The following is a 25,089-nucleotide window of genomic DNA, read 5'->3' on the forward strand; positions in this document are numbered from 1 at the left end:
GTGTGTGTGTGTGTGTGTGTGTGTGTGTGTGTGTGTGTGTGTGTGTGTGCGCGTTTATGAGTGTGTGTGTGTGTGTGTGTGTGTGTACCTGTGTGTATAAAACGCGATCGATGATTTCTTGTGCTTCATCAGGGAAGGTGTTGTTATCACATAATTCGTCCTTTTTCTTTGGACTGCCATGTTAGCTTGGTGATAACTATTACTATACATTAATATATACTGATATATATGTATATATATATATATATATATATATATATATATATATATATATATATATATATATATATATATATATGTATATATATAGATATATATGTGTGTGTATGTATATGTATATATATGTATATATATATATAAATATATATGTATATACACATTTATTAATATATATACACATCAGTATATATATATATATACATACACACACACGCACATATATATATAGTGGGGTGGTAGGTGTTCGAGTAGAGATAATACCTTACTTTCCGGCATCAGCATCCTTAAGAACAGACGTGTACACTGATTTTCACCTGACTCTCATGGCAGGCTAAATTTCTTGCGGGACTGAACACTTGGAGAGGTGATGGGCACTGCCAAGTATTTCTAAGGCCAACTGAAACGCCATAAGAGACGAACAAACATGACTGAACATGTTGGATCGGTCTTACCACTGCTAGTTCCCTATTGAGATCAATATATATATATATATATATATATATATATATATATATATATATATTGATCTCAATAGGGAACTAGCAGTGGTAAGACCGATCCAACATGTTCAGTCATGTTTGTTCGTCTCTTATGGCGTTTCAGTTGGCCTTAGAAATACTTGGCAGTGCCCATCACCTCTCCAAGTGTTCAGTCCCGCAAGAAATTTAGCCTGCCATGAGAGTCAGGTGAAAATCAGTGTACACGTCTGTTCTTAAGGATGCTGATGCCGGAAAGTAAGGTATTATCTCTACTCGAACACCTACCACCCCACTATATATATATGTGCGTGTGTGTGTATGTATATATATATATATACTGATATGTGTATATATATTAATAAATGTGTATATACATATATATTTATATATATATATACATATATATACATATACATACACACACATATATATCTATATATATACATATATATATATATATATATATATATATATATATATATATATATATATATATATATATATATATATATATATACATATATATCAGTATATATTAATGTATAGTAATAGTTATCACCAAGCTAACATGGCAGTCCAAAGAAAAAGGACGAATTATGTGATAACAACACCTTCCCTGATGAAGCACAAGAAATCATCGATCATTTCGAGGACACGTGGTTTCGAAGGTCTAACAAGGAATACACGACGCCCACCTCTCTTCCCACTAAATATGTGGAACATATATTTAAGAGATCTTGATGGTTTGCTCAAAACAATTATATTTGTCGAAGGATGGCTTCGAGCATTCAAAACAGAAGTAAGATCTCATCAACCCAACATCTGTTCAAAATTTTGATCCACAAAATATTATTGACTCCGTTCGTGCTATAGCATACAACCTCTACTTTTAAGATTTAATAAGTCTTTTCAGTAAATACTATCTTTGTTTTTTATGCATTTTGAATTAAAATGATCCTAATGGTTTAATTAATAGCTAACAGCTAGTTATAAACCTCAAAGAATTGTAAATTATGAATAAGAAATACGAATTCATCAAAAAGAAACAATTTTTATTCATATTTTTTTTAGTCAGATTGTATTTTAGACAAATTGTTTCTAGACTAATACTGTTTTAGACAAATTGTTTTAGAGAAACTGCATTCAGATCGATTATATTTTAGACGAATTTTGTTAGAAAAACTCGCCTAGACCCTTAAGTCAGTTGTTTATCGGAAGGGTTATCTGCAATAAATGTTATAAGTAATCTAACAATATTTGAAGCCTCACTTTCTCTCTCTCATTGATAGCTATCTTAATAAGTTTTTGGTTCATACTATCATCGTATTCGTATGGCAACTGTGGTGATCATTGATCAACAATCACCAAATATTTCTATGTAACGACAGACTTGGTTCGTCATCAAATGCTTGAATTGTTAAAATATCCACAAACTGAAAGTTCGATTATTAAATATCGAAATTAAGTGCTAGCAAAGATTAAGTGCGATGAAAAGTCAGGTTAGTCATGTTAGAAATATATAAATCATACATGAAAATGAATTATGTAATAACAACCAATTCCTGTAAATTTTGAGAAATGGACAAATTTGTGATGCAATAAAATATTTAATCCATACATTTGATAATTGGCATAGCTATTGGCATAACGAATTATCCCTGTTGAAATCGTTTTACTACAACTATTTGACATTTGCATATATTTTGTGAGATTTAGGATAATTATATTTCTATATCAAAATGGTTAACAATTAACGTGCAAAATAGAATAATATAAAATAATATAAAAGAAAATACTATGTAATCTACAATAACCTCTAATGACGTAACGCACTCTAATTGGTTGAAATGTTTTTCTGTTTCCTTCATTCTCCAAATACGTAAACTGGAAAACTCATAAAAGCAACCATTGTTGTAGTAGCCGTCAGAAGTATTTAGCAGAACTGAAATATATAGAATACACAAATCAGAAAAATTAACAAATTTTACTCTTGGAATCACTTAATTCTCCGACTTTTCAAAGCTTCATGATGTTATGAATTACTTTTTCTATCATGTAAGTTAAATATTATTTACTTAATGGTAATAGTTCGTCATAAATTCTGGCATTGAAACTTTTTTTCTTAGGTGATGCTTTGAAATGAAATTTCAGCACCGTTTTAAATATATTCTATCCGTATATTTCTGTGATGTATAGGCGCAAATTTGCAGTTTACAAATGATTCTCCGGTATGTTAGTCAACAATTATACGCTCAAACCTTTTGCAGACGATGCAATACAAAATGCAAAATATTACAATATACATGGTCATGATATCTGAAATAGCTGTAGCTGTTTCTAGGAAAATGTAAATGACAAATATCAAATATTAAGGTAAAGCAGCGCAGAAAATAACTCACTACACTCTCACACATACACACACACAAGCGTAAATACAGACACACGCACAAATACACGTGTACACACACACATACACACAGAGATAAATTTTTATCCACATGTGTGTGTCTATGAGTATATACGTATATATTAGGAAATAAAAAATTTATTCCAACCATATAGGCAAAAATCGGTATAATATTATACCGGGTTTCCTAATATATAATATATATGTATATAAGTAATTTAGAGACGACCCACCACTCTACAGCTCAGTCAACTCAGAACCCGTCCAAATCCATGCTGTGAGGCATATACCATTTTAATATATCTAATATTTTAATCTAAAAATTAAATAACATATTACATAAATAAATCATATAAATCATATAAATAAATCATAGAAATATTAATTTAAAAAATTTAAATGCCAAATTTGACTTTAAAATTTTTTTAATTAATATTTCTATGATTTATTTATATGATTTATATGATTTATTTATGTAATATGTTATTTAATTAAAATTTTTAGATTAAAATATTAGATATATTAAAATGGTATATGCCTCACAGCATGGATATGGACGGCTTCTGAGTTGACTGAGTTGTAGAGTGGTGGTTCGTCTCTAAATTAGTTATATATATATATATATATATATATATATATATATATATATATATATATATATATATATATATATATATATATATATATGTGCATGAGAGAGAGAGAGAGAGAGAAAATGTGAGAAAGAGACGGAGATACTTACATACATCTGTATGTGTACATGTGTCCATACACATATCTATAAGTTTATGTCTATAGTCGTTATGCATATATATATATATGTACATATATGTGTGTATATGTTTGTGAGTATGCGTGCGCTTGTGCGAAAATGAAAATAACAGTCGTTTTTCAGTTGCTTGAACAGAGTAAGATTTGTTGTTTAACAACGGTGCCTTATTTGCACGCGAAGAAATGATTCTAAAGCTATGCTGATTAATTCAAATTGGCAAAGATTACACTGATAAGAATGTGCTAAAGGTTGTTGCTTCTTACTTATCGCTTTTTTTTCTTTTTTTAACTGTTAACAATGCTAACTTTCCTCTCTAAACCAGATGATGTAAACACTCCGGCTATGCTAGTGGTGGTCAGGCGAAATCGTGTATATTATCCACACTACTCTTACAACTTCTGCTTATTGTTGGTGCATGAAAACGATGTGTTTTGTAGTCATGTAGATGTAAATTTATTTACATCTTATTCGTACCAAATCTTGTCTAAACCGCCTTGTTAATATATATATTGGGTCATCCCATAAATAATGCGGTTTTTTTCAATTGAACTAAAAGTCGAAGAGCAACGGGATAAACTACCTGTATCAACTTACTTTAAAAGCAGGTAGTCATTTTACCTTGTGTTTATTCTTAGTGCAAATTTTGAAGAACGCAGTTCGATTTTAACAGTTATTTTTTAAAAGCTATAATGAAAGTGACAAAGGAGCATATTCGGCATATTTTGCTTTTTAATTTTATAAAGGCAACAACGCAACGGAAGTGCGTTGAATATTAATTCAGTATATGAATATAATCCACAATATTAATGCAGTATATTAGTGGAGTTTCAGAGCCTCTTTGCTCACTCCAACTGTAGCCTCCTTCGAATTTGTCCAGGATTGTTCCACAGTTGCCTCTGCCTCCTCTGTCTGTAGAGCTTCGAATCGATTGTAGAGAGGAAACAACTGGAAAGCCTGTTTTGACTCTTCTTTTTTCAGTTTCTGAACTTCAAATTTCACCCGTGGGTTTGCCTGTCTTCTCCTTGTTGAAAGCTTCACCTTGAGTTTCGCTATCACCAAGTGGTGGTCCGATCCAATATCTACTCCTCGCTTGGCTCTCACATCTTGAAGTGAACACCTCCAGCGTTGCTGGACTGCGATATGGTCGATCAGGTTTTCTGTCTGCTGATCTGGTGATACCCAGGTGGCCACCTGCAGCAACTACAAGAAAACCAGACCTTGATCAACAAATGTTTCCGGCAGACCCTCCATATCAAGTGGTTCGACAGAGTACCAAACACCGACCTGTGGGAAAGGGCCAACCAAGAGACCATACATGTTCAGATTAGACAAAGGAAATGGAGATGGATCGGACACACACTGCGGAAAGAACCTTCAAGCACGACAAGCACTTGACTGGAACCCACAGGGGAAATGGAAGCGAGAACGCCCGATGCAGATAGGGAAACGAAGCATTTTGGACGAACTCAGGACCACCAGCCTGACATGGGAAGCAGTCGAGAAACACGGCAAGTGGAACATACCTGCTGAGGCCCTATACTCCACAAGGGGCAAAAAGGATTAAGAGAGAGAGAGAGAGAGAAAGAGAGAGAGGGAGAGAGAGGGAGAAAGAGAGAGAGGGAGAGGGAGAGAGAGGGAGAGAGAGATTAGTGGAGTATATGCAGTAATGCAGTATATATTAATGCACAGTATGCAGCATATTAATACAGTATAATTTAGTAAGCCAATGTCAACGGTGGTTCTAGAAATTCTGAGCCAGAAACTGCAGCCTAGAAGACGACCCCCGTCCTGGAAGAGCTCAGCGACTTCATCCTGCAAACCCTGGTGGAACAAAATCCCATTGTAATTGTTGAGGAACTACGAGAAAAGCTTGGATTTGCTCATTCAACCATTCATCGACACCTGCGTGCTATCGGAAAAGTCAGAAAATTGGGTCAGTGTGTTCCTCACAAATTCTCCGAATCGCGCGCAGACTGTGAATGTGTGCTCTTCTTTGCTGTCACGTTTCACGAATAAACCGTTTAGGAAGGAATAGAGACTGGTGACGAGAAATGGGTTCTCTATAAAAATGTCAAGCACCGAATACATTGGGTAGCGAAAGGAGCAACACCAGCACCCAGACCAAACAAATTTTTCACCCATGTAAGGTGTTGTTACCTGTTTGGTGGGATATGAAAGGTTTAGTCTACTTTGAACTTTTAAAACCAAAGCAAACGATAACAAAGAGCAGATTGAGCAGCTTAAGTCAGCGCTAGAAGAAAAACGATCATCTTTGGTTTCAAGAGGAAAGGTGTTCATACATCAAGATGATGCTCGGCCACATAGAGTGAGAATGGCATTGCAAAGGTTGGAGCAGCTTGAATGGGAAACGATGACCCAGTCGTAACATATATATATATTTATATACAGTGTATCGTTAGCCAGCTGAAGGAGATGTCTTCCTGAGGCTATAAACAACAGTAGCACCGTGCTCTATGGAAGCATCAAGTCAGTCCGGTATTATCCGCACAGATTGAAGTAAGGTGAATGAAATCAATGAAATCAAGATATGCAACAGGATATCAAGTAGTAATGAAGTACAACCGTTTCAAGCGGCTCCATTTAATAGAACAATGCAATTCTCACTTCAATCTAAATACAGCTGTACAAAGAAATATTATATATATAGATAGATAGATAGATAGATAGATAGATAGATAGATAGATAGATAGATAGATAGATAGATAGATAGATATGCAGAGCAGGTAATCGTCAATTAGTAATAAAATTAATAATTAACAATTTTGCCGGGTAGCTCAGTATGAAAAAACCTTTTCGGTAAAATCATTTATAATCATTGGCCGATATATTTCTTAACGTCTGCCTCACGTGGTCTTGATGTCGCATGGTCAAAATTAACGTGAGTTATTTAGACATTAACAAATTTATTAGAATATTTAGCTGAGGATCAGAATAAAGCATTCTTTGCTCTTAACTGTGAAACGATCGTACTAAACTAACTAAAGGCAAGTGTTTTTTTTACTCTTCTCTACTGTTTTTTGTTCTGTGTATCAGAAATATCGCTATCAATTTAGAGTAAAATTTGTAGTTTTGGAATCGGTAGTTCTTTGGCTGCTATTTCTGAATTCTCAGTACTGTCAATCCCTATATATTTATGATTATATATATATATATATATATGTGTGTGTGTGTGTGTGTGTGTGTGTGTGTGTGTGTGTGTGTGTGTGTGTGTGTGTGTGTGTGTGTGTGTGTGTGTGTGTGTATATATATTTCAACAGGTAGGAAACATTAATATAATTTTTCTTAATGTTGTGTCGACGCCCCCAGGCGAAGAAGTAGGATCTCCCAAGACATATAAATAGAGGTAGTCTGTCCGTGGTAGAAGTGTTGAGTAGCGGTTGAGTAGCAGTCGAGTAGCAGTTGTGTAGCGGTTGAGTAGAGATCATCCGAAGGTGCTAGATAGCAGTAGCGTTGAGACATAACAGTGGCGACGAGGATTCGCAGCTCACACAACCACTGTGTAGTATTGCGATATACCAGTGGCGACGAGGTTTCTAATAGCACCAAAAATGGAAGAGTTACTGAAATGAATAATATAAAAAACAAGCATACATATTATTTTCAAATAGTAGAAAATCATTTAGCAAAGTAAAAATAGAACTTATCCATATTTTTCCGTAATTAATATGTTTTATAAGATAGCTGTGGCTTTTTTATGTTGTTAGTTATATAAAGTTCAAATCTTTCATTCATTATTTTAAGTATTATTCCTTCATTCATGTTTTCGTATTCTATTCTCTATTTTAACGTATTTTCGCGCGACCTCTTGCTAAAAACGCTATAGGTATTAGCTAACGTTTTAGTTTCAGTTTGAATTACGGAAAAATATGGATAAGTTCTATTTTTACTTTGCTAAATGATTTTCTACTATTTGAAAATAATATGTATGCTTGTTTTTTATATTATTCATTTGGTTTTTTTAAAGATTAGTTTTAATAGATAACTTATTTAACACTAAATTATTTAGAAGTTAGAACATCATTTCAACATAATATAAGACTTCATTTTGAATAGTGTTGATATATTTTCGATTATTTTTGTTTAATAATATTTGATTAATAATTAGTCTTTATTGTTTATAATATCGTTAAAGTTTTTTTTATTAAAAATGAGTATATATAAAGTTTAAACTTTCATTCTTAATAATCTTTTTCATTCTTAATTTTTTCATTCATAATTTTTTCATTCATATTTTTATTTTTATTTCTAGGTTTGTAGAAATAAGTATTCTTGTATTTTTCTATTATTCAATTGATTTTTAATGATAATTAAATAAACGTTTTTAGTTTTAAATAGTCTAGCTTTAACTATTACACCGATTAAATATGTACTAATATTATCTTTATTATTATTTTAACCTTAAACTTCGTTCAAATTGTATTTAAAACGATAATAATTTATGTAAGCTGGTTTTTGTATATAATATACATGTTAGCATATATTATAATGGATGTAGGGATGATTATGGAATGCTTATTATTTTGATATTTTTAATATTTTTTCTATCTTTATAAAATAAGTATTTTATATAAATTCATTTGGTACTTATTGTTGGTTGATATATATATTTATTTATTATAATTATTGTTTTATTTAAGACCTGACGATTAGCTGTATTTTTTAATAGAATTTATTTTCGGTAATTTTAATTGATTTAAATTTCCTTTCTATAGTTATGAAACACGTGTAGTCATTTTATTATCTTTATCTTATGATATTTACTTTGTATTATATTATACTCATTTATTGTGCTTTTAATTATTAGTTTTTCTATATCTGATAGTAGATTTTCATCGATGAGTTCATGAAACTTGGTTCTTTTCCCTAAAACTATATATTTATATATATATATATATATATATATATATATATATATATATATATATATATATATATATATATAATGATCTGGACATACTCAAAGTGTGATTAAAGTGTATTCACAGGGTGCACAATGATGAGCATGTTGCTTACCAACTACTTGAAAGAGATGACCACGTTATCGCTGCTGTTGCTCTTTCACTTCCTCTATATTCCAGAGCTTGCCCCCTCTGTCGTTTTCAGGATGAAGAAGGTTGTGACAAGCGTTCTGTGACAAACGTTCTTATATTTGTATATAAGAACGTGTGGTTATAAATTCTACTCTTAGTGACGTGTATTTGTTTTCCAAATTTTCAACTTCTTATTAGTTATGATATGAGAACATCCATTAGAAATTCAAACACTAGGGTCCTGGACATGTAACGGCGAGTTTTCTCCTGTTATGCTGTAACTTTATCTGAGACTTGCCTGAGAATTCAAAAGAATACAAATATCTAATATTCTAAGAGAGAGATGAAGCCACAGCATCGAAAACCAAATCACATTTAAAGTCACCATAATCATCGAATCTTTTCCACATTTAATACTTACGTCATTAGTACCATTACGAAATGTTTCAATTTCAATTTTTACCTTGCACATTTTGTTTGAAATATATAAAAATTTTCTTGCGATCATGTATAGTATGTATATTTACGAAAGTCCATTATAGTAGAATTTGATATCAAGTTTTCGTCGTTATTATACTGTCTCCTTTGTAAATTTTTTGAAACATCATCTCAATACAGTTTTCGTTTATTTTTTGCTTTTGTTTTTTATCCTTTACAGATACAACAGTTATTAAACGATTCAGTCAATGGAATATATTGTTACTGTTTCAAGAAGAAATAGTCTCAATATAGCTTGACATTAAATCAAATATTAATTTACTTCGATGTGTAAATTATTTGAAACTATAGTAGGCTACTTGAGAATTCAACATTAATATTCAACATGGTACACCACTTCCGGAATCTCTTCCAAGTTCTTTTGATTGCTTTTGCGAACGAAGTCATTAAACAGTCATATTGTTTGGTAGAAAATCTCGAATGTTATCCTTCAATTTGTGATGCTGAAAGTTTACAACGAAGATGTTCTTGTCATCAGTATTGTAATCTATATAATGAATGTTGTTCAGATGTGATCAGCGAAACTATAATTGAACATGGAACATTGTCAACAGATTATAGCTGCAGAAAAATTAACGATAATAAATCAGACAGTTATTTTTTGTTTGACCGCTGTCCAAGCGACCATTCAGTAACAGAACACGTTACTTACTGTGAAACACCAGACGAGAATGACCGATTATACAACATACCTGCTTTAGGGAAAAAAACTAAAAGACTTTACAGGAATTTGTTCTGTGCTCTGTGTAACGGAGAGGAATACATATTATGGACAGTTCACTACAAATGCAATCATCAAATGGATATTGATTTATCACTCTTCTCTCAAATGTTGAGAAATAATCATTGTAATGTATCGATTGAAGCTCCATCTAACTTTAGCGATTACCAATATCCTTGTACAGATTATGTTTCAAGCTGTCCTATAAAACTTACCAATGCAACTTTAGTGTCTTCTTGTGTGTTTGAACCAATGTCTATGGTAAAATCAAATGGAACTAATTTCAGAAACACTCACTGCGCCATCTGTAATAGTGTTGATATTAATGATACTGAATGTAACATATCTGTCTCTGGAGAAAAGTCATATGAAATAGAAATGTACACTTTCAAAGCAATATTTAATTACAATAACAACACTGTTGAAGTATTAAATGCATCTAATGAAAAAAACTATTTTAAAAAATTGCCCCCTTGTTCGCATGGATTTGTTTATGATGAACTAAAGAATGAATGCCGACAAGTTGAATTTAATTCCGTGTTAAATTGTACAACTAAAAGACTGAAGGAATCTGAATATCATTTTACTAGTGACGGGTTTCTTTATCTCAATTCTTCCCAGACGTGGCTAAACCAGTCAGAGTTCAGTCGAGATCCTCAAGGAATAAGTATCTGTGTAAATGATCATGAGACAGGATGGCAGTTTCTGGAGATTTTTTTTATTCTTATGTATATCGGAATATTGTCCTCCGTTGTAGCAATATTCATAACTATTACAGTCTATCTCTGTATACCAGAACTCCGTACATTACCAGGTAAACTAATCATGGGATTGTTGTTCTCCATGTTTGCAACCGAATTTGTTCTTTACATCAACATTCATACTAAATTTCAATTACCATGCATTATAGTAATGCCTTTAATGCATTATTTCATACTAACATCTGTCCTCTGGATGAATGTCATATCATTTGATGCCTTCTACACATTCTCAGGAATTATAAAATTTCCAGTTGCAGAAAAACAAGGGAAGAGGTTTATCTTCTATTCTTTATATGCTTGGATAACTCCACTTGTAATTGTGATAGCAGCACTGCTATTTTATCTTAAAATTCCGCATGAAAATTATTGTTTGTATCTTAATGACGTAATTTCGGCTTTTGCAATTCCAATAACAGCAATTTTATTAATTAATACGTTGATGTTTTTCATTACCGCCATATGTCTCTATTTAGCTAGAAAAAGCACATCAAAATATCTTGGGCTACGTAAGAAAAGAGGATTTATGATTTATTTTAAACTAAGCCTTATTATGGGTATCACATGGGCTTTTTTGCCAATATTTGCCTATGCCAACATGGATGACGCAATCGTTATATGCTTCACCTTAAATACTTATGTCGGGTTAATTATTTGTATTACATTTTTATCAACGAAAGCCGTTAGACGTTATTTGAAACAAGCATGCTGCAAATGGTTTCACTAAACAAAATTATAATTATGAAATGAATTTGATTTAATCATTTCACCCCATAAAAATCACAAGTATAGTCAAGTTTTTCCTACATCTAACGTATCCGTTACTACAGGCTCAGAATACCATAAAAACCTCAAATTTCAAACGTTATAGTGTTATTATGTTATTTCTCCATTCAAAAAAATGCCCCCACCCTACGAAACAATACACTCGAACTCAAACACCGCAAACATTATTCCTTAATCAATATATAGCCGAAAAATTTACGCCGCTTTCACCCTCAAGAGTGATGCCTAACTAATAAAGTTGCATACGCAACAATCACAAGAACTGAAAACAGCATCAAAAATGAGGGTAAAGATTTAAATGGAAACACTATTAAATGGCCGCTTCATTCAATGTTTCTACTTAGTACATCAACAGAGAAGGAATATCCAAAAGTAAACTGCAGTTGCCAGCTTCAGTGAGTTATTATTTTTTAGTTGCTTGAATCATTGGATTGCGTCGCATGGGAAAGAGAAGGAAACGAGCGGCTGACCGGTCATCAACATCAAGTCTTATCACGGGTATAAAATTAACCGATAACAATGTACCTTTTGACGTACATATGTATTTACTTATATCATTTGTAAAAAAAAATACTATTTACATTCGAGACTGCGCATAAAAATCTTCGTGTAAAGATGGATTCAATCGCTGTCTTTTACAACTACACATGCGCATACATACACAGAGGTTTAGCAGAGAAGACGGATGTTTTTGAAAAATTCACAAAATCATTAACTTTAGATGCAAACAAATTCTACTGACTTCATCGTGTTCATATTGAATTAGCATTTGTCAAAATCAATTGTGGAAGACAACATCCATCCTGTGTTGCCCGTCTTCACTAACGCATTTCTGAAGACATACTTGGAAGTTGGCTTCCACTCTCTCCAGTATTGCTTTGTCGATTTGAGTTACTTCCCCACGAATAGCTTCCTTCAAACAGTCCTATGTACGGGGCTTACGCGCATACACACGTGCCTTGAGATTTCCCCACAATTCACACATGGGCAAATCAGGGTAACGAGGAGGCCAACGAATGTCAGAAAATCTGGAAATGAGACAGTCACCGAAGAGAGGGCGAAGAACGTCCATTGATGCTCTGGCTGTGTGGGCCGTCACCACATCCTGCTGAAACCTCACAGGTCGAATTGGCAAGGGTTTTCGTCGTGATTCAGACACAAAGAAGTTATCATATTGATGTAACGCTCGGAGGTCATGTAACAGCATTTCCATTATTGTCTTCTAAAAAGTAGGGACCAACGACGGCGGCTTTTCCAACAGTACGCCAAACCGTCACTTTTGGGATGTGCAGTGGTCTTTCGTGCAGTTATCTCAGATTTACAATAGCCCAATCTGTTGATTCAATATGACATTGAGATGAAAATGAGCTTAACCATTCGTTAACAAAATGAGGTTGTCATTTGCCTCAAAAATTGTTTCCATTTGATGTGCGAAGTTAAGCCGCTGTTCATAGTCTCATGATTTCAACTGTTGCCCAACGGCCAATCTATACGGGTGGAAAGGCAGGTCTTCAGGAAAAATACGCCTTATCGATCGATTACCAATGCAAAGTTCAGTGGAATGCCTCCGAGCAGAGCGATTCGGATTCCGTATCAAAGCTTGTCTAACACGTTCCACATTTTCTGAAGTCCTTACCGTGCGTGGCACCCTCACCAGTTCCTATTCATTAGTGTACCTCATGTACGAAGTGCATTCACCCAACGTAAGATTGTGTTACGGGTGGGAACAATCTGATTTCGGTGAATGCTGAAGCGACGCCGAAACCCACGCTGAAATGCTGAGACAGAGTCGTTATTCTTCTCGTCAATGCCGTTGGCAAACGCGATGCCTTATCGTCTACAGCGCCATGACTTCACCTGAAGAGAAAAAGAATGCTAAGGTACCACGGACCGAATGGTACCTGATTGACCACCTCTCCCATCCTAGAGCCGAGTAATAGCTATTTCAAAACGACCGACTCTTTGCCCACCCTGTACATAAATACATACACACACACTCACATACACATACGTACGTACATACATAAATACATACATACATGCATACATACAAACATATGGACAAGAAATACAGAAATGAAATTGATTGATAACATACATACATACATACATACATACATACATACATACATACTTATGATAGCTAACGAGGTTGAGGGGTGATACGAAACAAGAATTTATACAGATCCCTCACCAAGGAGCATTGGTAAAATCTATTTATCAGAAACTACACGCATTTGAAAATTGCAAGCCTTTCGACAGAATGTAATGACAGTTATTTTCATATGCAACTGGGAGTTGCCTTAAATTTTCTCTCAAAAAATCAATTGGTTTTGACTTTTCAATAAACTTAGAGATAAATAAATCTGTTTATGTAATAATATTAAAAATAAATGGGCACGCAGAACATAACTTTCATACCTAAATGTATGCCAGTGACGTATATAGATAGACGTATATGGATGGAATTTGTGCTGAGGTCTTGCGATTTGGTTGTGATTACATAATACAGCCCCTTCATGAACCAATTAGTGTAGTCTGGGGGATGGTGCAATTTGGAAGAATGCAATTATTATTCTTCTCTATAAAGGAAAAGGAGCCAGAATAATGTGTGGTAACTACAGAGGTATTGCTCTAATATCAGTTGCTGGCAAGGTTCTGACAAACATTCTTCTTACCCGCCTCAATGGGTCTCTTGCTAAATATTGCCCTATCTGAATCTCATTGTGGTTTCCGATCTGGTAGAGGGACAATGGATACTATTTTCACATCAAGACAGATGCAGGAGAAGTGTTGTTAGCAAAATATGGGTCTTGTCCAGGTTTTCATTGATTCAACCAAACCTCTGATACTTTAAATAGGGCCTTATTAGGGAAAATACTTGGCAAACTTGGATGTCCGGATCACTTAGTATCTTTAATTAAATCATTTCATGATGGGATGGAGGCTTGGGCCAATGCTGCTGGTCGCATGACGGGACCCATTGCTGTAGAGAATAGTGTCAAGATGGGTGACATCCTTGCCCCAACTCTCTTTGTTTATACTTTCCTGCTCCTTTTACTCATGCTTTGCTAAGGTTAGCTCTCTAGGAATAAATGTCAAGTATCGATCGTCTAGCCGCCTCTTTAATCTGCACCGATTCGCTGTCAATTCAGAAGTTTCCGGATTGTGACTTGTCACTCATACAATGGATGGGAGGCAAATACTTATGAATCGTATTTCTGCTTTTGGCAAGGTATTTGGACTCAGCATTAGCCTGAACAAGATTGTTGTAATGTTCCAGCCTGCACCAAAAAGTCCATATGTGGAACCAGCTAACTTGGTTTAAGGAACAATACGGAAAGTGGTAGACAAGTTTGTCTATCTGAGCAGCACACGTTGCCGTTCTTGCTCCCTCGATGATGAAATATTTTTCAGGCTGCAGACAGCAACTGATTCCTTCCGGTCTCTTCAGTCTCGTGTACCGTGCATGTGTACTAAGATCACACCTTTACTTATGTAAGACATGGACACTTTACAAACGTCATGGTAATGGTACTTGAACACTTCGATCAGAGATGTCTGAGACACATTCTGAATGTTGGCTGAACCTTAAAAACTCCAAACACATAGGACTTGACATCTTGAGTATTGAGGCGATGTTGCACAAGTACCGGTTGCGTTAGACTGGACAGCTTATTACAATGACGGATAGCAGGATCCCTAAACAGATGCTATATGGGGAACATGTTAGTGGAAAGAGACCCCAGCAGAAACCAAGGCTGCGATTCAAGGATTGTGTCAAGTCCTCATTAAAGGCCTGGGATATGCAGGAGATCAACTGAGAGAACAATGCTTGTCACCACCACAAATGGAGGAAGTAGGTCAAGTGGGGAGTCAACACCTTTGAAAGAGCGAGCATTCTCTATGAAGAATTTAATCGTGCTGCTTGAAATCGCAATAGTAGCGTAGTGCATTGGGAAAACTTGATTTGCAATGTTTGCAGTCTTGTATGCTTGTCAAGAGCAGGGTTTTAAACCACCAACGGATCTGTAAATTCAAAATATATGTTAGTATCAGAGCGCAATGGTCTTTCTCAGTGACGAGTGGACAGCCATCATCTATGTGTAGGTATATATGCATGAATATGTGAGTGAATGTATAAAGATATATGTGTGTGTGCGTGTGTTTATGTATAAATGGGCGTATATGTGTATGTATATGCGTACACACACACACACACACACACACACACACACATATATATATATATATATATATATATATATATATATATATATATATATATATATATATATATATATATATATACATACCAGGGTTTTCCGAGTATCTGCCCAGGGCTGTTAAACGGAGAACTCTATTTTGCAAAACTATTTTTGGGCTTAAATAACCGCCCACCTATAATAAACGTCCATGGGCGTAAAATATGGAAGTAAAATATTTCACCTAGGAAAAACAAAGATATTCTCAAAAATCATATTTATTTTATACAGTTCCATTGAACTGCTATCGCTTCAGTTATCAGATATATAGATATAAAGAAACTGAAACAGCCTTACAACAAGTAGCATTTTAAAAAATATTCTGAAGTTAACAATTGATCTATTAGGAAATATTGAAAATTAAACTATTGAAAACGTGAATAGAAGCCTCATATGAACAAATAAGGTGCATCTGGTGCATTTACCTGAAGGCCAGACAAAACATCCTTTAAGCGTGAGTTTAAGTTGAAGCAGAGTTAGTGTTCTTGCTTGCAGTCTGTTTAGATGTTCATTTGCTCTACGTCTGTAGATAAATTCAAAAGATTTTTTTATTCCCAATAATGGAGTAAAAAATATATATCAAAACGTGTTCAACGATCATATACCATTAGTTTCTTTATTTAAAGTGGCAACAGCTTGGGTCACAAAGTTCACTATCTCTTAATAAGAAGGTTTTTGTGCAATATCCTTTATTTGTATACTACTTTTTACCATTTGAATACCAATTCTCCCATTCATCACGAAGGCCAGTAATTGATACATCTAACGGCTGCAAGTAAGATGTTGCTTTATGAGTTTGAGAATTGTATTCCTACATTTGAACACTCCTAGGAGCTTTGTTTTCTTGTGCACTAAGTATTCATCCATGAATAGCACTGACTTCTGAGCATGGAATAGTTGTGCTGTTCTTTGCCCAAACACTTTGTCAGCCCACAGCGGCATGAGTTCATATGTGATTGATCCGCTGTTGGAGACTGTTAAGTAAATATCCTTTGGGACCTTGATTTTAGGCACGTTTTTCAATCCTTCAAGGATAATCATTGTTTTCAACACCTTTCCTGCAGCATTAACACGAAACACAGGAGTAAAACGAGCTTTGGTAGTACCATTGTGGCTAGCATCTACATTTTTATTGCCAACAAAGTCTATGGTTGTTGAACTCAACATGTCAACGTATGCAGGTTTTTCATCCATATTATAGATCTGATCAGTATTCTTATCTCTGTTAATACTGGAATCCTATCTAGATAGTCACTGGCGATTTGTGCCTTTTCTCCAAGTATTTATTGTCTGCTTGAGCAAAATGTGTAATCTTTCTCACATTCAGTTTATTCTGTTTCTTGAAATTGAAAATCCATTTATCAGAACATCTAAAGCTGTTCGTTTCAATTCCAAACCTTTTTTCCAATTCAAAAGTATATTCCCGCAAACGGCGATAATTCACAATTATATTGTTTGCACGCTGGACAACAATCCACTATAAGAGTTCAATCTCTTGGTCCCTATGTGCTGATCCTCTACCTCCTCCAATTGATCTGCGCCTCCTCTTGTCTAACACATGGATTAACTCAATTCTTTTTGGGCACCATTCTCTCAATCATTTTCTATCAATACCTATCGCTTGACGCAGCAGATAAATTCTTTCACTCGTTTAATAGCACTCAATTTTTCACTAATGGTATATAATCGTTGAACACGTTTTGATATGTTTCCTCGACTACATTATTGGGAATTAAAAATCCTTTGAATTTATCTACATACGTAGAGCAAATGAACGTCTAAACAGACTGCAAACAAGAACACTAACTCTGTTGTAACTCAAATAACGGGCCATCCAAATAAACGCCCATGGGTGATCTAACTGGATGGGCGGATTTTCGGAAATCCCCGGTATATATAAACACACAATTGCATATGTATGAAATTATGGACTCTCGTCTCATAAATACGTATTTCTATTCCAGGCTTGTCATTAAAACAATATTTCAAATGCTGCAAGACTAGATTAATGTAACGGTGAGTTTTTTTGTTTTTTTTTTATGAGTTTGTATGAAACTTTACATATAAAAGTAGTATAAATATTTTGTATTCCCAACTATGAAGCAAGCAATACCCTCAAGACTATCCCATTCAGCATTATGATATTATCACTTTTCATTCCATTTCCATACTTTCGCAATACGAAATGCTTACATTTACTTCTACCTCACAAAGATTGTTTTTAAAATATGGAGACTTTGCTATTAATCCAGGAAATTTTCAAGAAATTTCACAATCAAATTGCATAAGATATATCTTTACGAACTTTCCTTAGCTTCAGTGTTGTGGTGTATTTCCTGCATTATCATATTACTTAGGTATTGTTAAACAAAATCTTAATGTATTCTTTCTTTCTTTTGACAGAGACAACAGTAGCGACGTAATTCATTCAACGGATCATCCTCATATTATTTAGTAACACTTAATTATATGTTCATATTTGCTAATAGAAATAAAGTCTGAATATACCATGCACTAAATCAAATTTTGGATGTTGCAAATGTAATGAGACATAAATACTTCTAAATTATAGCTGGCTCTATAAAATATATATTCAGCATGAGACATCATTTCTGTAATCTCCTTCACATCCTGCTGATAGCTTTTGGAAACCAAGTTATTCAGCTTTCATATTGTTCGGTGAAAAATATTGAATGTTATCCTTCGCTTTGTGATACAGAAAGTTTGCAAAGAAGATGTTCTTGTCATAAACATTGTTATCTATATAATGAATGTTGCTCAGACGTAATTAATGAAACAATAAGTGACCTTGGAACATCCTTAATGGATTATAGTTGCAGGAAAATTAGTGATAATAAAATAGAAAGTTATTTTCTATTTGATCGCTGTCCAAGTGAACATTCAGTTACAGAACACGTTACCTATTGTGAAACACCGAATGAGAATGACCAATTATACAACATACCTGCTCTGGGAAAACGAACTAAAAGACTTTACAGGAATTTGTTCTGTGCTCTGTGCAACGAAGAAGAATACATATTATGGACAGTTCACTATAAATGTAATCATCAGATGGATATAGATTTATCACACTTCCTTCACATATTGAGAAATAATCATTGTAATGTATCGATTGAAGCGCCACAGAACTTTCGCGAATATCAATATCCATGTACTGATTATATTTCAAGTTGTCCCACAAAATTTACCAATACATCTTTAGATTCTCCTTGTATGTTTGAACCAATGGCTATTGTGAGATCAAATGGGACTAGTTTTAGAAACATTCATTGCGCTATTTGTAATGGTATTGGTATTAATAATATTGAGTGCAACGTAACGATCTCTTTAAACGTGTCACATGGAAAGAAGGAGTATAGCCTAATAGCAATATTTAACTATAATCATAACACAGTTGAACTATTAAACGCAAATAATGAAAAAGTATATTTGAAAGAATTGCCGTACTGTTCACCTGGATTTCTTTACGACGAACTGAAGAATGAATGCCGACAAGTTGACTTTAGCTTCATCTTAAAGTGTACCCCCGAAAGATTAGACGATTCTGAGTATTCTTTCACTCTTGATGGATATATCTATCTGAATTCTTCAAGAACGCTGCTAAACCAGTCAGAATTCATTCGAGATCCCCAAGGCATAAGTATTTGTGCAGATATTTATAACATAGACGCGCCTATGGATCTTAAAATATACCTTCTATTTTCGGGAATATTGTCCTCCAGTGTAGCTCTAATCATCACTGTTACGGTCTATTTCTCTATACCGAAACTCCGTACATTACCAGGTAAACTAACTATTGGACTTTTATCTTCAATGTTTGTAACACAGGTTGTTTATTTCATCGAAATTGTTATGCAACGCCGATTGGTGTGCAACGTATTCGACATATTCTTTCATTATTTCATGTTAGCGACTGCTTTTTGGATGAATGTTATATCATTTGACGCTTCATACAAATTTTCAGGAATTATAAAGTTTCCAATTGCAGAAAAACAAGGGAAGAGATTTATCTTGTACTCCTTATATGCTTGGATGTCTCCACTTATATTTGTGATTGCAACATTGATATATTTGCAGATTATTTCTCCTAAAGATCCGGACGAATATTTTTGTTGGTATGATAGGAATGGACTTCTAACGTGGTTTGTTGGAGTTCCGCTGATAACAATTTTATCTATGAATATGTTGATTTTCAGCGTCACAGTCGTAGGTCTCTGTTTAGCTAGGAAAAACTCATCAAATCATCTTGGGGTACGTAAGGATGTAGGAATTATGATTTATTTTAAATTAAGCCTTATAATGGGTTTAACATGGTATTTTATGCCTTTATTTGCCTTCGCCGAAATCTACGACGTTTACGATGTTAGCATAATTGTAAATGCTTTTATCGGTTTAATAATTAGTATTACACTCCTGTCAACGAAAGTCGTAAGACGCCATTTCAAACAATCATGCTCCAAATGTTGGTACAAAATGCATTGCTAATCATGAAATCATTTAATTTCATCGTATTACACTATACAAGTAATCAAAAAGATATAGTTAGGTGTTTAACTAAATCCTATAAGACACGAATTATCACACACTAGGTATAACTATAAACTCTTCAACTCTAATCACATTAATGTATGTTATTTCTCTCTAAAATATTGCTTCCCGAATTAAAAAATATAGTCCAAAACAAATTCCTGGAGGCGTCATTCATTATTCAATTTGTAACTGAAAAGATTTCACCCAATCTGTCCCACCGCCCATTGGATTGCTGCTTGTCCAATGAAGTAATATATCGATGATCGTAAGAATTCAAAACGACGCCAAAAATGAGTATACCAAAAATGAGAATATGATGCTAAATGTGAACGCTATCAAACTGTCGCTTCCATCAATGTTTTCACTCGTTAGATCAAGTCAAAGGGAAAATCCAAAATACATACAAATCAAAAGTAGTCATTGAGAAATCATAATTGGTCGTGTCAATTATTCAGATACTTCCTCCCCAGAAGGGAAAGAAAGTAGCAGCTGACCGACTCCCTGCAGCATGTTCTATCACGAAACAAATATTAACCGATAATTCTCATCGGTTGATTTCACAATTTACCTAAGGTCCTACGTGTTATCGTTTGAAAAATAGCCGATATATACGTCTCAGCATTTAGGAATATCCATGTAAAGTTGGATTGAAACATTGACTGTTTCTCATATATACGATATAGCAAGAGCTACCTTTCGCTTGTTAGTTTGTGGCACCTTCCTTTCCAGTATGTGGCACTGAGGAGGACATAACAACTCTGAAATGTATGATTCCATCAGCCTGGGTAGGTGAATCTTCGAACTTAATTGGTGCTTTTGCACCTATAGATGTATATAGTGAGAGACTTTCTTCATGACAAAATACCATGAACGGATTACAAGTTCGAATATATATATACACACACACACACATATATATATATATATATATATATATATATATATATATATATATATATATATATATATATATATATATATATATATATATATATATATATATACAAAGATATACATATATACATAAATATAAGGGGAGAATTCACAAAATAACAAAAGACGAAGACAGGAGGTGTAGACAACAAAAAGATGTATTAGCTTAATGGTCAGGAAGTGAAAAAGTCTTTAGCGTTTCGAACCTACGCGCTTCCACAGAAAGGAACGCAGAAAGAAACAAGGAGAGAAAATAAAGAATGTGTAGTGGCTAACGATCTATCCTATATATATATATATATATATATATATATATATATATATAAATTTATTTATTTATTTATTTATTTATATTCATATATATACATATATATTATTTGTATTTTGTAATATCTTTTAATGTATTTGATGTACCTAATTTGTTTTTCCGCATTATTACTTCTATACCCGCTCAACTTGATCCCTCTTACAGCCATTCTTTACCTTGTGGAATGATCCCTTGTAAAAACATCGGAATCTAAGTTTTAATCATTTCAACACTAATAACTGTCTTTCATATGTGAATATGTGGATCTGGTCTATGAACTATATAGATATAATATAATATAGTATAATATCATATATAATATTATGTCGTCAAGTATGAAATTTGTAGCAAAAGAAAGTTTGCTAATGTTTTATAAATACAAGAAATAGTTTTATTCATCAAAGTATGCACCCATATTGTCATTACACATTTGCCATTTCAGCGGTAGCTTGTCCAGCCCGGAACTGTTAAAGCCTTGGAATTTTGAGTCAATAAATTTTTAGAAAGCCTGTTTTACAGTATCGTCGGAATAAATTTTTTTTCCTATCAAAAAATTATCCAAATTCTGGAAGAAGTGGTAGTCAGTGGGGTCAAGACCAGGTGAGTATCGTGGATGAGGGAGAACTTCCAACTCCAACTCCTGTAGTTTCGCCAATGTCATTTTTGCGATTTGTAGTCTGGTGTTGTCTTGCAATAAAATAGGCGTGGATCTCTTGACTAGTCTAAGCTGTTTTTGCTTTGCTTCTGCATCATTCGGTCCAGTTGACTGCAGTATACTTCGGCCGTGATTCATGAGCCAGGTTTAATGAAATCATAACGGATCACACCTGCGCCAGATCACTAAACACACGCCATCAGCTTCTTTTGATGAATCTTTGCGTGATTGTCTAATTGAAGTATCATGTGATGATTCATTTGCTCTCCTTCTTTTCAATTTATCTGCTACCACCATTTTTCGAGCAATGGAGGATCACTTCCTTGAAGACATTATGTCAAGAAATATGACGTAATAATCTAAAATGACAATTACAAGTTAATAAGGAAATGTCAATAAAAAATTGTAATATCAATATCTTAGCAAATTTTAAGAAAAGTTACCTTGCAATCAGTTATCCTGTCCCCTTTCTCCACAGTAGTCGTACTTGCCCCAGGAAGGTCGTTACCTGGCCCCATTATTTATCAGTATAAAAGTATAAAAAACATCTCTGGAACATACGTAATGTATGCTCCCAGTTTGAAGAAATTCATATGCAAACTTCAGACTTTATGCTGGTTTACATAGATACACACACACACACACACACACACACACACACACATACACACACAAACACATACACACAAACACAATCTGTGTTTTATATATAGAGAGATGGTTATTATATATTCTATTATTTTATTATTTCTTTATAACTATAATTTTCTTTCCAGTTTACCTTTTACTCTCTATTTTACCTTATCCTGTTACATTACCATATTTTATTTTATTTTTTTATTTCATTCTATCATACTGTTTCTTACAATATTATTTGTATACTCAATATCTATCGGCTACCAATTTTTTAATGTCCGAATTCTTTTATCATAATCCAGAAAAAATGTGATGTATAAAAATTTAGACTATTTTCAAACCTTCCTTGTTTTCATTTTCCTGCATATATACATGAATGTGTGTGGATGTGTGTGTGTGTGTGTGTGTGTGTGTGTGTGTGTGTGTGTGTGTGTGTGTGTGTGTGTGTGTGTGTGTGTGTGTTTGTGTGTGTGTGTGTGTGTTTGTGTCTATCTGTGTTTGTGTGTGTTTTTCATTGTGCGTACGGCTCTATTTGTTTTTATTACCCTCCTCGCGTAAGCAAAAGCAGAATATTGTCATTCGTCTTTGTCTGTTTCTGTATTTGCAACATTACTGGAAAACTGCGGAACGGATTTTCTATATATTCTACATTTTGTTTATATATTTTTTAAATCAGTTTCTTAAATTCTTTCTAAATTAAAATGTCTTAGATTTACTTCTGTGCTATTTCCACTTCCATATATAAAAAAAATGTATTTGTATAGATCTTTAGTCTTTTTCCAAATATATATACATATATCAGAAAAAAAAGACTAAGAGATCAATGAAGTAGCTGTACGAAAAATTAATGTTCGCAGCTACTTCAACATGGATGTCCGTTCGAACGGACTCTACTGCGATTTTTTAATCCCCAGAAGACATCTCATCTAGTTGATTAACGATGCACAGCTGCATGCGATATATTGCGAACAGGGGAGCCAACCCCCATTGCATTCTTGCGACGGGAGCAGTAGACAAACCTGGTTTGCGTCTCTTCAATACTGGGCACCTCGTCTGTTAGAGACTACAGTAGCTCGCTTCTACTTGCAATATATATATAAATTCAAGCGACACACAGTCGCTGATTTTGCAACAAGCAAAATTGCTGGTTTTAAATCTCTCTAAGAGATCAGCGCAGTAGTTGTATTAACAAGTAATATTCGTAGCCACTTCAACATGGCTGTCATTTCGATGTAGCTGTGTCTCGTTAACCAATTAGAAGAGATGTACTCTCAGGTTAAAAAATCGTGGTAAAGTCATATAAAATCTCTTGTATTATATGTTCTATATCTTATGTGTAATAAATAATGTAACGATATTATTCGGGCTACTGTTATTATTCACAAGAACATATTATGTCCATCATTCTAGGTCTGAAGATCATTCATTTGCCAATCGGGACGGTCACATCTTTATAATTCCTGGTTAAAATCTGCTACTATTTTTGAGCAACGTAATTTCAAAAGGTACATACATCCACAGTAATTCCGTTTCTCAAAGTTATTGCGTAGCAGTGGATCCGTGTCTGTGACACTACAATGAAACTAAGAAATGTTTAAGCAGTTGTGTTTTTAATGATTTTTTTTTATTACTAATGTAACTGTTTTAGTTTCAACGCACACTCTTCAATTAAGTTATTTGTCATGCAAGTATATTTCCGGACTAATAACTATATTCAGTCTAAAAATGGGAAATCTTATGTATTATGTATTATAGACAATGTGATTTTTTAATTTTTTTCCTCATTAATAATTAGAGTTTCTGAAGAGCAAGTCTTTGAAGTAAGGTTGATGTTACTAGAATATGCAGTCCCTATGAATCTAAGGTTTGCGCATTGCTGCGTCGGCGCCCGTCAAAGCGCTCGAATTGCACCGCGTGCTTCGCACCAGATAATGAACCACCGCTCTGCGGTAGCCCGATCCTTTCTCCATCTGTCGTAGGGGCCAATACACGTAGATCAATTACTGCATGAAAGTTATGGAACGGAAAGCAGTTACAAAGTATTAGCAAA

General features: G+C 34.0%; 2 protein-coding genes across 3 annotated transcripts; both read left to right on the forward strand.

The window, feature by feature from the left end:
- Positions 1-2,595: 2,595 nt before the first annotated feature.
- On the forward strand, positions 2,596-14,057 carry LOC149134201 (uncharacterized). The gene is made up of 2 exons (XM_089357809.1): positions 2,596-2,753; positions 9,588-14,057. Exon 2 carries the CDS (start codon positions 9,753-9,755, stop codon positions 11,631-11,633), a length of 1,881 nt encoding a protein of 626 aa, XP_089213935.1. The 5' UTR covers positions 2,596-2,753; positions 9,588-9,752; the 3' UTR covers positions 11,634-14,057.
- LOC149134202 (uncharacterized) lies at positions 2,621-24,399 on the forward strand. 2 transcript variants are annotated; one of them, XM_089357811.1, is made up of 4 exons: positions 2,621-2,753; positions 17,922-17,973; positions 18,361-19,762; positions 22,191-24,399. In XM_089357811.1, exons 3-4 carry the CDS (start codon positions 18,556-18,558, stop codon positions 22,217-22,219), a joined length of 1,236 nt encoding a protein of 411 aa, XP_089213937.1. In that variant the 5' UTR covers positions 2,621-2,753; positions 17,922-17,973; positions 18,361-18,555; the 3' UTR covers positions 22,220-24,399. The 2 variants fall into 2 exon arrangements, with proteins under 2 accessions (XP_089213937.1, XP_089213936.1); XM_089357810.1 differs by lacking the exon at positions 17,922-17,973 and having other exon boundaries at positions 2,625-2,753.
- Positions 24,400-25,089: the final 690 nt, after the last annotated feature.

The sequence above is a fragment of the Octopus bimaculoides genome, chromosome 9 (genome assembly GCF_046866305.1).
Source record: "Octopus bimaculoides isolate indiv1 chromosome 9, ASM4686630v1, whole genome shotgun sequence".
NCBI lineage: Eukaryota > Metazoa > Mollusca > Cephalopoda > Octopoda > Octopodidae > Octopus > Octopus bimaculoides.

Bases quoted from the DNA above. Each gene is read 5' to 3' on its own strand.
- LOC149134201 (XM_089357809.1), top strand. From the start codon at position 9,753: ATGGTACACCACTTCCGGAATCTCTTCCAAGTTCTTTTGATTGCTTTT.
- LOC149134202 (XM_089357811.1), top strand. From the start codon at position 18,556: ATGAGACATCATTTCTGTAATCTCCTTCACATCCTGCTGATAGCTTTT. The intron at 19,763-22,190 runs GTAAACTAACTA...TTGCCATTTCAG, and splicing joins GAAACTCCGTACATTACCAG to CGGTAGCTTGTCCAGCCCGG.